Here is a 13,616-nt window from a genome sequence, read left to right as displayed (position 1 = left end):
TTTAAAATGTGGGATGTAATATACAGACACGAAAAATGGGAATATAATTCCCCACTAATTGCATTTTCTGGGACAATTTTTTTTTTTTTTTTACCAGGGACACACTTTGGAATTTGGATTGAAAAGGCACAATTAAAAGATACCGTATATTAAATAAAGGAAAAATAAAAACCTTTCAGGGATTAAAAAATAAAAGTGAACTATTAAAGATAAATGAATGGAGATACCAACTGCTGAAACACTTGGTAACAATACCACAGCCAATTAGAACACAGGAGAACCTGAACCCAATAGAATGATTGTGTAGTGTACAGACAACACTGAAACATGGAATATCTCGGATCTGTAAGATACTCGCAGACCTAGAGGGACAGGAAAGATCCCCATTCATTGGAAAATGGGATGGGGAATTGGGAGCACAGATGGATGAGCAACAGGTAGTTAAAGTGATGTGTGGGGTACATGACAACGTGAAAACGTGACTGATATAAAAACGATAGAAATTAATTACAAGTGCCTAGCAAGATGGTATTTAACACCTGAGAAAGTCCAAAGATATCAACAGGAAAAATCCCCACTATGTTGAAGAGGATGTAATCAAATGGGTACCATGGCCCATATATGGTGGGATTGTATCAAAATAAAGGAATATTAGCAAGAGATGCAATACTATGGGGAAAGAAATCTTAAAAGATCCATGGACATGTTTATTTCATAGAACAAGCAGTACAAAAAAACAATATAAGAAAACAATGATCCCACACTTACTCAATTGCAGTGAAGGGAATAATACCAAAAAAATGGCTAGACCCGGAAAAATTTACAATAAAAGAATGGTTCAAGAGAATAGACTACATTTTTAAAATGGAATATTTAAGTAGTAGAGAAGAAGGCCAGGTAGAAAGATTCAATACTGTGTGGGGAAAATGGATAGAGTTTAAGAAAACAAGGCAATATACAGAAAAGTGGATGTAATAGGCAGTGTAAAGGAAGAAGAGCACAGGGTGGGGGGAGGGGAGAAGATTGAGAGCGACCAATATAACATGGGGGGGGGGGACAACATTTATATGAGGTTAAAGGGTCTTGTTGTTTTTTTTCTAGATCTGTGTTTTATTGAAATAACGTATTGTATATAAATGTTTATAACTTTTAAAGAAAAGACAGATAAGGTGTTCTGTTTTAAAAGCTACTTGTATGGATATATTAAGAGTTAAAGCTGACCTTCAGTCATTTTTTCAACTTTCCATATATCTTCTGCCCTTGTTGTTTTAACTTTGGATAGTAAAATATTTTTTTTCTGCCAGTAAATACCTTATACAGCCCAATTTTTACCAACTCTGATGGCTTTTCATAGTCTATGAATGATTTCCTTAATATACTTTTTAAAATTGCATTTCTTTAAATTTTTCTCAATGTACTATTACCTTTTTTTTTTTTTTTTCTGCAGAAACCAAGGAAAGACAGAGGTAAGTTTCATTTCTATTGGTAAACCTATGCACCGAGATTTACAATGTGTAATTTTCCATGGATTTCTAAGGCCTCATTCAGCCTGACAATGACATACATATTTTATGCATTTATAGTACATTTCGAAATGCATGTGTTGTTTTTAAAAAGTATTAGACCACAATGGCGTCTGTGTTTTTGGCCCAGCAACGTGTACCTACTCAGTGGGGTGGGGATCCTGGCGGTTAGCTGTGAGAGGCAGCCCCATTGAAAGTAATAAGAGACTTCCAACTCCCACAGCTAATTACAGCCACTTTGATGTTATCACTATGTGGCATTGGTCTGTGAGTGGCCGGCCCTGTACGCAGACTCTGTCCAGGACTGATGACTTGAAGGTAATCCCTACATAGCAATTACATGTGAGTGGGTGCAATTAGCTGTGGGAGTCGGCAGCCTCCTATTGCTTTTAATGGGTCTGCCTCCCACAACTAATCAATGGGATCCCCCCTGCTGGGGTTCTTGCAGCTACACATTGTCGGGCCAAAACACATGTAGCCTTATTCAAACTGTAAGTTATAACCTGCATTAAGGAGCCTTCAGTTTAGCTGTGTTTTTGAGAAAGTAGAATTCTTTACTCCCAGGTTCAGACTAGATGTTGAATTCATCTGAATGCATCTAAATGTGAGTACATTTACTTGCAGGAGAAATTTATCTCGGAAGCATTACGTTTTTTTTATACTTTCAAGTAATTTCTCCTAATTAATCAAAAGCAGGAGGCCTTGTGAATATAGCCTAAGAAGCAGTTTTAGAAAACTTGTTTTTGTAAAAGAAACCTGCCTCCAGCTAAAGGGTGTCAAAGCTGAAACATTTGAACGTTGAGGTCAATGGAGGCCGACATTTCCCCAGTGGATCACCTCCATTTCTGTCAACTTTGCCTTGTGTTGTCCACCTGCATGATTGACACAGGTTCCTCTCTTGATAGTTACGCAAAAAGGAGCATGTTTCTGCAAAGATGCGCTGGAAATCGTGGGACATATGTCCAAGTGGAATGTCACAAAATGTATAACTGCCGTGCATTACGCATGCGTACCAACTAGAACTTCTGGGAATCAAATCCAGACTGTGTATTGGACCATAGAATTTATAAGGTGGAAAAGTAGAGTTGAACTAACATTTTAAAAAGTATTATCGCAATGCTGCTGCTTCATGCTTAAAGAGGAGTTCCGCCTGGGGAAAAAAAAAATTAAAGTCAGCAGCTACAAATACTATAGCTGCTGAATTTTAATATATGGACATTTACCTGTCCAGGGAGCCCGTGATGTCGGCACCCCAGCCGATTTTTGGATCGGCTGTTGGGTGCTGCTACCACCATCTCCACTAAGGGAGGATTTGTAGAATGGCAGTGTGTGTATGGCCTGGTCTGGCCAATCCAGCAGACAAACAAGAAAAAAGCCTAGTGCACAAGGCACAGCATAACCCCTCAGGATTGTGAGGACAGACCAGGAAAGTATTTAAAAATTAATACATTTTATTGAGAAAGTAATTAACAATAGAATCCTTAAAATCAGTGTCAGTACAAAACTGTATACATAGTAGTAATTGCCCTCTTAATTACTGAGGAGCTGATACATGCAGCTGTTATGGATGACGCCTGACATGTTTCAGACTCATATGTCCTTCTTCATAGGCTTTTTGTCAAACTTTTACCCTTAAAAATCTCCATAGGTGACCTTTAAAAAAAATTCTACAGGTTGCATGTTTTGAGTTAGAGGAGGTATAGGGCTAGAATTATTGCTCTCGCTCTACCGATTGGGGCGATACCTCACATATGTGGTTTGAACACCATCTTCATATGCGAGCATTTGCTTCTGCACGCGAGCTCGGCGAGATGCAAGATGGGGCGCGTTTAAATTTTTTTTTTCTTATTTATTTTACCTTTTTATTTTTACACTGTTCTTTTTTTTAAAAATTGTCACTTTTATTCATATTACAAGGAATGTAATCCTGCCTTGTAATAGAAAAAAATCATGACAGGACCTCTTAAATATTACATCTGGGGTCAAAAAGACCTCAGATGTCATATTTACACTAAAATGCAATAACAAAAACAAAAGGCTCTTTAACCACCTCCCACCCAGCCACTGCACATATATGCCTGGGTGGGCACTTCCTCCTTCTGAGTGCACGTTCATGATGGTCCTTCAGAAGGAGGAGGAGGATCGCGCGCATGTGCCCGCGCAGCGGCGCGATCCCGATCAGCAGGAGGGCTCTGTGATTGGCCCTCCTGATCATATGATGGCTGTGTCCAATCACAGCCATCATGTGACGTAAATAGAGAGCCGGTTGCTAGGCGATCGGCTCTCCTCTTGTCACACGGAAGTTGTCAGTGAGGAGAGCGGATCACTGCAGCCGGCCGGTGATCAGTGAGTATGAGCTGTTTTTTACACACTGATCACCAGCCCAGTGTCCCCATACATGTCCCCAAAATAGTGTCCCCAAAACACTGTCAACACACACATGTCCCCACACACATGTCCCCACACAGTAAAAACACCCAATGATCCCAATGATCATCTGCACACGTCTTTGATCATCTGCGCACATCTGTACATGATCATCTGCGTACATATGTCTTTGATCATCTGCGCACATCTGTACATGATCATCTGCGTACATATGTCCGTGATCACACAAACCAATTATTATACACAAGATTAACAAGATTTTTTTTTTTTTACCAATGACATGTAGCAGAATACATTTTGGCTTAAATTTATGACAATTAGATTTTATTGGATTTCTTTTGAAACAAAGTAGAAAATATTGGGTTTTTTACAAAAATTTTTTTTCAAAATTTCAGTTTTCTTTTTTTTTTTTTTTGGTTATCGCAAAAAATTAAAACTAATTTGTGAATAAATACCACCAAAAGAAAGCTCTATTTGTGTGAACAAAATGATAAATTTCACATGGTTACAGTGTTGCATGACCGTGCAATTCTCATTGAAACTGTGAGAGCACTGAAAGCTTTAAAATTGGCCTTGGAAGGAAAGGGGCGTAAGTGCTCAGTATTGAAGTAGTTAAGAGCTATGGGCGGAAGTGACGTTTTGACGTTGCTTCCCCCCAGCAATGGTATGGAGAGGGGTGGGGGCCATATTCCCCTCATTCACCTCCATACCAAGCCAGGGAGAGGACCCGATCGCCTCCGCCGCTACCGACTGCTCCGGCAAGCGGCGGAGGGTACCTGAGATCTGACGATAAAAGTGATCTTGTAGCGAATCCGCTACCGAGACCACTGTTATCTGAAATCTCACTGAAGAAGAGGATGCCGGGGTTATGGTAGCTAGCTGCTGCCATAACAATGATTTCCCTCTTCAAAGTGCTGACGTATGTTGCCTGAGCCAGTCCGGAAGTGGTTAAAGATTTATTTTGGGCCAGCTTGATTCAAATGAATCCTTACTGTGGAACACAGGTCCGGCCACTCTGGAGGCTGTAATACAATGCAGCAACTTGTGCTGCAGACAGTGGTCTGTGCTTTCTTCCTGTTTGAGTTCTACACACTTCCCTTCTGTGGTCAGAAAGGAACAGTCATCATGTGACATTCCAGCCATTCGGGAAACACCTTGCATTTTTATCAGTAAATTCAAGGCATTTTCTATTTAGCTGAGCTGGAGCTTGTAACATCATCTGCCCACCTCTTCACTTCAGCCAATCAGAGAACGCATTCCAATAAATGCTATAATTTGAAAAAAAAATACTCCTTTTAAAGCGTTTGTAAAGGCCTTTTTTTTTCATTTCAATTTTGAATAGAGTTGAAGGGTTAGACCCTCTGCCAAGTTTAACCTTACAAGTTGTTGGGGTTCAAGCTGTTGGGGAGATTCACCCTCAGTCTTGACCTGTAAATTTACCTTCCTATGTTGGCCCATTCATTTGAGAGGTTGTTTTTTTGTTTTTTTTTCTCCCACATGCAATTATATTTTAACAGAAAAAATTATAAAAAATAATTGCGCTTCAAAGTGTCTAAATTATGATAAAGAAAGCAGCGATGTCTAAATGTGACACAAACACATAACATGAACAAGGAAAAAATTAAGATGACTCGCGCTGTGTAAATTGGTGAGTGTGTGACCAAATTCACCGTACAAAAACACTAAATACAACCAGTATCAGTGGATGCATAAACCGTCTGTGTGGCAATGTATCACGATCAGTGCAAACAAATAACAAAAATATATAAATCGTCTGTGCAATAATATATCGCAATCAGTGCACACAAATCACAAAAATAAAGTCCAAACAAAATAAATATATTGAAGAAACTATTATAAAGGGAAAAAAATGTCCAAAAAAGAAGAAACCCGAGAAAAAGTGAATTCGCAATCACGGGTCCTTCAACCGCATGGAACCTCAAATGTGCAGGACCACCACCAACAATAAGAGCCTGGCCGCTTACCAGAACCCCATGACCTCTTGCTGTATATCTAACAGGACGAGCTATCTGTGGTCATCCGGCCGGTGCCACAGTCTGTTCTTCTATTTGATGATGCTGATTGTCTTACTTATATGTGAGTGTTTACGCTTTTTTCTATAATAAATTGCCATCTGATTTTATACTGTGGGAGCCCTCCCTTTCTTTTCTCCTATGATGACACCATTATGCTGAGGGCTGAGCCCCCCTCCTGTGGATCCATCCATCTCCATCCCAGCACCTGACGCCCTTTTCCAGTTTCCATTTCCCATCTCTGCTCCATCTCTGCTCCTGGGAAGTCCGGACTACTAGGATCTTATAAAGCCCTTTTAGACCCTCTGTAACGGGGGGTCATGGGGTTCTGGTAAGCGGCCAGGCTCTTATTGTTGGTGGTGGTCCTGCACATTTGAGGTTCCATGCGGTTGAAGGACCCGTGATTGCTAATTCACTTTTTCTCGGGTTTCTTCTTTTTTGGACATTTTTTTCCCTTTTATAATAGTTTCTTCAATATATTTATTTTGTTTGGACTTTATTTTTGCGATATATTATTGCACAGACGATTTATATATTTTTGTTATTTGTTTGCACTGATCGTGATACATTGCCACACAGACGGTTTATGCATCCACTGATACTGGTTGTATTTAGTGTTTTTGTACGGTGAATTTGGTCACACACTCACCAATTTACACAGCGCGAGTCATCTTAATTTTTTCCTTAATTATATATTAACGTCTGCCCTGGTGATCTGGCAACAGTTTTTTTCCTATAGCCTAGGTTCACATTGATGCGATTTGGCGTGCGATTTGACATGTCAAATCGCATGCCAAATCAGCGGCTATTGCTGGCAGTGGCACTGTCTGAATCGTTGCGACTCCACACGATTCCCAAAATTAGTTTCTGTACTACGTTTGGCGACTTCGGGGTGCGATTTGTATAGACATCTGTGCAGGAACCCGCACAGATGTCACTGAAATTGCTCCCGAAGTTGGACTGACATGTGGGAATGCAATCGTACGAGTTCAGCTGAACTCGCACAATTTCAATCCTGCTGTTAGTGTGAACCTGGGCTAAACCATTTAAATAAAAAAAAATAACACCTATATAGACTTCGACAGAGGATTTTGTAACTAGAACAGGATGGTTCCACCATAACTTTCACACTTCCCATTTTGTTCATTAACAATCAGCATCTACACAGTGCATGGTATTTGGATTAAGCTGTCTGCTAACTGTGTAGATATGCAGTAAATGTTGGGATATATTCTTGACACTCATTGGATCTTAAAAAAAAAAAGCTACAAAATGTCTTCAACAGAACAAGTACAATCGAATGTAATTACAGTGCCTTGCAAAAGTATTCACCCCCTTGGCTTTTTACCTATTTTGTTACATTTACAGCCTTTAGTTCAATGTTTTTTTAATCTGAATTATATGTGATGGATCAGTTGGTGAAGTAAAATTAGAAAAATATATACATAAAACTATTTTTCAGAAATTAAAAACTGATAATTGGCATGTGCCTATGTATTTACGCCCTTTGTTATGAAGCCCATAAAAAGCTCTGTTGCAACCAATTATCTTCAGAAGTCACATAATAAGTGAAATGATGTCCACCTGTGTGCAATCTAAGTGTCACATGATCTGTCATTACATATACACCCCTTTTTGAAAGGCCCCAGAGGCTGCAACACCTAAGCAAGAGGCGCCACTAACCAAACACAGCCATGAAGACCAAGGAACTCTCCAAACAAGTAAGGGACAATGTTTTTGAGAAGTACAAGTCAAGGGGTTAGGTTATAAAAAAAATCCAAATCTTTGATGATCCCTGGGAGCACCATCAAATCTTACATAACCACATAACCAAATGGAAAGAACATGGCACAACAGCAAACCTGCCAAGAGACAGCCGCACACCAAAACTCACGGACCGGACAAGGAGGGCATTAATCAGAGAGGCAGCACAGAGACCTAAGGCAACACTAGAGGAGCTGCAGAGTTCCACAGCAGAGACTTGAGTATCTGTACATAGGACGACAATAAGCCGTACGCGCCTAGAGTTGGGCTTTATGGCAGAGTGGCCAGAAGAAAGCCATTACTTTCAGCAAAAAACAAAATGGCACGTTTTGAGAAAAGGCATGTGGGAGGCTCCCAAAATGTATGGAGGAAGGTGCTCTCGTCTGATGTGACTAAAATTTAACTTTTTGGCCATCAAAGAAAACGCTATGTCTGGCGCAAACCCAACACATGACATCACCCAAAGAGCACCATCCCCACAGTGAAACATGGGTGGCAGCATCATGCTGTGGGAATGTTTTTCAGCAGTCGGGTCTGGAAAACTGGCCAGAGTTGAGGGAAAGATGCATGGTGCTAAATACAAGGATATTCTTGAGCAAAACCTGTACCACTCTGTGTGTGATTTAAGGCTAGGACGGAGGTTCACCTTCCAGCAGGACAATGACCCCAAACACACTGCTAAAGCACTGCTAAACCACTTGAGTGGTTTAAGGGGAAACATGTAAATGTGTTGGAATGGCCTAGTCAAAGCCCACACCTCAATCCAATAGAAAATCTGCGGTCAGACCTAAAGATTGCTATTCACAAGCGCAAACCATCCAACTTGAAGGAGCTGGAGCAGTTTTGCAAGGAGGAATGGGCACAAATCCAAGTGGTAAGATGTGGCAAGCTCATAGAGACTTATCCAAAGCGACTTGGAGTTGTGATAGCTGCAAAAGGTGGCTCTACAAAGTATTGACTTTAGGTGGGTGAATAGTTATGCACATTGACTTCTGTTTCTGTTATTTTGTCCTATTTGTTGTTTGCTTCACAATAAAATAAAAAAAATCTTCAAAGTTGTGGGCATGTTCTGTAAATTAAATAATGCAAATCCTCAAACAATCCATGTTAATTCCAGGCTGTGAGGCAACAAAACACGAAAAATGCCAAGGGGGTGAATACTTTTGCAAGGCACTGTAACTACTACTAGCTAACCAGGGATTTGCATCCTTCCTCCGTGGACTGAGGAGAATATGAAGCAGAGTTGGAGCTATGTGTATGGTGCATTAGGCACTGTGTACTTCAAAGTCTAAGAATCTAATGCCAATAAGTGTCAAGTTGACACCCAATCATGAAAATATATATACTGTATGTATGTGTGTATGTATGTATGTGTGTGTGTGTGTGTATATATATATATATATATATATATATATATATATATATATATACACACACACACGCTATCTCAAAAAAGTGAGTACACCCCTCACATTTTTGTAAATATTTTATTATATCTTTTCATGTGACAACGCTGCTACAATGTAAAGTAATGAGTGTACAGCTTGTATATCAGTATAAATTTGCTGTCCCCTCAAAATAACTCAACACACAGCCATTATTGTCTAAACCGCTGGCAACAAAAGTGAGTACACCCCTAAGTGAAAATGTCCAAATTGGGCCTAAAGTGTTATTATTTTGTGTAGCCCCCCTTATTTTCCCGAACGTCCTTAACCCTCTTGGGCATGGAGTTCACCAGAGCTTCACAGGTTGCCACTGGAGTCCTCTTCCACTCCTCCATGAGGACATCACGGAGCTGGTGGATGTTGGAGACCTTTCGCTTCTCCACCTTGCGTTTGCGGATGCCCCACAGATGCTCAATAGGGTTTAGGTCTGGAGACCTGCTTGGCCAGTCCATCACCTTTACCCCCAGCTTCTTTAGCAAGGCAGTGGTCGTCTTGGAGGTGTGTTTGGGGTTGTAATACTGCCCTGTGGCCCAGTCTCCGAAGGGATGGGATAATGCTCTGCTTCAGTATGTCTCCGTACATTTTGGCATTCATGGTTCCCTCAATGAACTGTAGCACTCAGGCAGCCCCAGAGCATGACACTTCCACAGCCATGCTTGACTGTAGGCAAGACACACTTGTCTTTGTACGTCTCACCTGGTTGCCGCCACACACGCTTGACGCCATTTGAACCAAATACGTTTATCTTGGTCTCATCAGACCACAGGACATGGTTCCAGTAATCCTTGTCCTTCGTCTGCTTGTCTTCAGCAAACGGTTTGTGGGCTTTCTTGTGCATCATCTTTAGAAGAGGCTTCCTTCTGGGATGACAGCCATGCAGACCAATTTGATGCACTAAGCGGCGTATGGTCTGAGCACTAACAGGCTGACTCCACACCCCTTTAACCTCTGCAGCAATGCTAGCAGCACTCGTGCGTCTATTTCCCAAGGACAACCTCTGGCTATGACGCTGAGCACGTGCACTCAACTTCTTTGATCAACCATGGCAAGACCTGTTCTTAGTGAAACCTGTCCTGTTGTCCTGTTAACCGCTGTATGGTCTTGGCCACCGTGCTGCAGCTCAGTTTCAGGGTCTTGGCAATCTTTATGTAGAGCAACATTTCTTTTTCTCATTCGTTCATTGACAGACACAGCCTTCATAACGATAGGGTTATATTGCCTCTAGTAGGAGTAGGACTAGGCAGAACACAAAAGCAAACGAGCACCTGGCTACATCCATGGGCCGTCTTTAGTCAGTATATAACCCCCTCCCTGCTCTAGGTATTCAGTTTTTTTTCTGCCTAGTCAGGGGTAAGGACCTGGCTCCCTGCTGGGACCTGCGGTTCTTTGAATTTTGTTTATTTCTTTTATTTCTCTTTTTTCCTGTGATCTGCAATCAACAGCTGGGCTGGGTGACAGGCTGGATAATATAGATCCTGGTAGGTCTCCCCAGCCTGGCCATCGAGCACGCGCAGACCTTAGCTCCGTGCTGGGTCGGCTGCGACAGGCCCCATTCTGGACTGGGGCGGCCGGCGGGGACACATATGAGCAGGGACACATATGAGCGGGCTACTGCTGTCTGGATCACAGTGTCGCCATGGCTGACAGCCACTCCGTCTAGGCAGGAGATGGATCTGTCTGTGGAGTGTGACCAGCAATCCCTGCAGGAGGTGTATGGGCTCCACTGGTCCAGGCACGGTGGAGCAGCTGGGCACTCCCTGGGGGGGGCGATTTGGGGAATCATGCTCTCCCATTCTCCCCCTCTTCTTTTTCCCTCCCCGTGGGTGCTGCCGGTTGCTGGGCGCAGGGTGTGTGTGTGTGTGTGTGGCACCTACCTGGCCTAAGTGGAGGCGTCCTGGTAGAGGGGGTAGCTGGGGGCCCGGGGGGTTCGGTCTCTCTGAGGTTCTCCTCCATTCCCCCCCGCCCCGGGTGAGGCCCAGGCTTCTGGCCTAGGGAAGGTGGGTCCATCCAGGGCGTCTGAACATTTAACCCGCGGCTTTTGTGGCCTGCCACGGGCGGGCAAAAATTTAGCCGTGGCTCTTGCGGCCTACGACGGGTATCTAAAAATATAACTTGCGCCTTTTGCAGCCTACCCACGGGCATCCGAAAATTAGCCCGTGGCTTATGCGGCCTGCCGCGGGCGTCTGATAATTTAGCCCGTGGCTTTTGTGCCTTACCACGGTTCCCGCGAGGGCTGCTTGCTCGTGGCGGGCAGCCAGAAATTTAGGCAGCGGCCTGCTAGGCCTCGTGGCAGCCCCCCTTGCCTGAGGGGTCGCGCTACGGCGGTCTGTGCCCCCTGCGAGGGGCTCCGGTCTGTGCCCCCTGCGAGGGGCTCCGGTCTGTGCCCCCTAAGTGAGGTGTGTGCTCCCTGTGAGGGGCCATGGTTTGTGTCCGCTGTGAGGGGCCATGGTTTGTGTCCGCTGTGAGGGGCCACAGTTTGTGTATCCTGTGAAGGGCCACGGTTGTGCCCCCTGTGAAGGGCCACGGTTGTGCCCCCTGTGAGGGGCCACGGTTGTGCCCCCTGTGAGGGGCCACGGTTGTGCCCCCTGTGAGGGGCCACGGTTGTGCCCCCTGTGAGGGGCCACGGTTGTGCCCCCTGTGAGGGGCCACGGTTGTGCCCCCTGTGAGGGGCCACGGTTTGTGCCCTTTGTGAGGGGCCACGGTTTGTGTCCCCTGTGAGGGGCCACGGTTTGTGTCCCCTGTGAGGGGCTCCTGTTTTTGCCCCCTATGTGGGGCCATGGGTTTTGCCCCCTGTGAGGGTATATGTCCCTGTGAGGGACCACCGTTGTGACCCCTGTGAGGGGCCCCGGTTCTGTGGAGGGGCTTCGGTTTGTCTTCCTGTGTGGGGCCTCGGTCGAGGGGCGCTGGTTTTTGCACTTATTTTATCTGCGGGAACCTTTTTCAGAGGGTGCAGCGGTGGCTGCGGCTTTGTGCTGTGAACGCGTTCCCTTCTCCTTTTTATTCGGACACATTTGTCCATGAGGAATGGGAGTATCCAAAGTGTCTTTGGTGTTTCCAAGACCACTTGCTGTAAGGTACCCCTTTGGGGAGTCCCTCCTTTGGTAGTGGACTGTTCCATCAGTAGTGGACCCTCCTATCTCTAGGCTGCTCAAGGAAACCATGGTTCCAATAGAGGATTCTCTGATTTCTAAAGGCCAGCAGACATACCTGGAGGGGGAGCAGAGTCCCCCTGTCTTTGCTGCATTGGCGGACCTGTTGGTCCTGGTGCTACAGTTGACCGCTAGGTCACAGTTACCCTGGTTGCTGAGCTCTCTGTTTCCTCAGTGGTGCTGAGACATGTATTTTGGGGGGGGTGACCCTGAATGGTAGCATGTCGCGTCTTGATCGGGTTCGGTTACTAGATAGTTTTCCAGCTGTGTTCCTCCAAGGAAGTTTTTGCTTCCAAGGGCGTTTGTTGCCAGACTGCTGGCTGTTCTCCACGGTGGGCTGTGCAAGCCCTGTTGCTGTAGGGTGTGATGTTCCCATGCTAAGACCGGTTTCAGGGGTTTTATTCAAACCTGTTCAGTCTACAGGATGGAGGGCACGGTACATGCCTTATGTGGGTACAGCAGTTCAGGATAGAGTCCGTCCGCACAGCGGTGGCACTCCTTCGTCATGGGGACTTTCTCACTTCTATTGACATCACGATTGCTACTTATGCATTCTGTTGTGTGCCCATCTCCAGCACTTCCTCTGTTTTGCTGTGGGTGCGTAGCATTATGAGTGTGTGGTGTTGCCCCTTTTGGGTCTGTCCACCGCTCCTCGGGTGTTCACAAGGTGTTGACCCTGGATCTGGCATGGTTATGTCAGTGGGGGTTTGAGATCCTGGGCTGCCTGGACGATCTTCTTCTCTGACTCCTCGACTACTCCGAGGAGCACCGTAATTCTTATACAGACCTTGACTGATTTCAGTCGGAGTCTATATTATTGGATGTCTGCTTGGCCCTGCCAGATCATTGGATTATCGGAGCCTGACCCGGGTTTCAGCTCTGGCCAGAGTGTTGCTTCTCCCGGACAATACTCCGGAAGTTGCGTGCTGCGTTTTTTTTTCATTTACTGTTCGGCGGGTGGGCTCCTCCTGCGGATCTGCATGCGAGTGTTGGGTCCAATGTTATCTATTTTTTCGAGGCGATTCCATTTGCATAGTGCCATACAAGCTCCCTTAGGGGAGATCCTGGCACAATGGGACAAACACCCAGGGTCTCTGGACAATCGGATTCGGCTGAGTCAGGAAAACAGATTTTCCCTAGTCTGGTGGCTTCGCTCTCCGGTTCTTTGGTGGGGTAAATCCTTTCTCCACTTGTATTGAACAGGGTGATCACCAATGCCAGTCTGTCTGGGTGGGGAGAGGTCCTAGGACTGAGCTCTACTCGGGGTTGTTGGACGTTGGTGAAATTCGGACTACCGAGTAATATCTTGGAACT

The 13,616-nt window shown here is 44.7% G+C and overlaps 1 protein-coding gene across 1 annotated transcript in view; it reads left to right on the top strand.

The window, feature by feature from the left end:
* Nucleotides 1-13,616, top strand: part of GTF2F2 (general transcription factor IIF subunit 2) — a 458,542-nt gene that overhangs the window by 36,582 nt on the left and 408,344 nt on the right. The window contains exon 3 of the mRNA XM_073614164.1: nucleotides 1,448-1,466. Within this exon, the coding sequence (XP_073470265.1) occupies nucleotides 1,448-1,466 (19 nt within the window). The remainder of the gene's footprint in view (nucleotides 1-1,447; nucleotides 1,467-13,616) is intronic.

Source organism: Aquarana catesbeiana, linkage group LG02, assembly GCF_042186555.1.
Source record: "Aquarana catesbeiana isolate 2022-GZ linkage group LG02, ASM4218655v1, whole genome shotgun sequence".
Taxonomy (NCBI): domain Eukaryota; kingdom Metazoa; phylum Chordata; class Amphibia; order Anura; family Ranidae; genus Aquarana; species Aquarana catesbeiana.
Note: the sequence above shows the minus strand (reverse complement) of the source record. Positions and strands in the feature narration are given on the sequence as shown.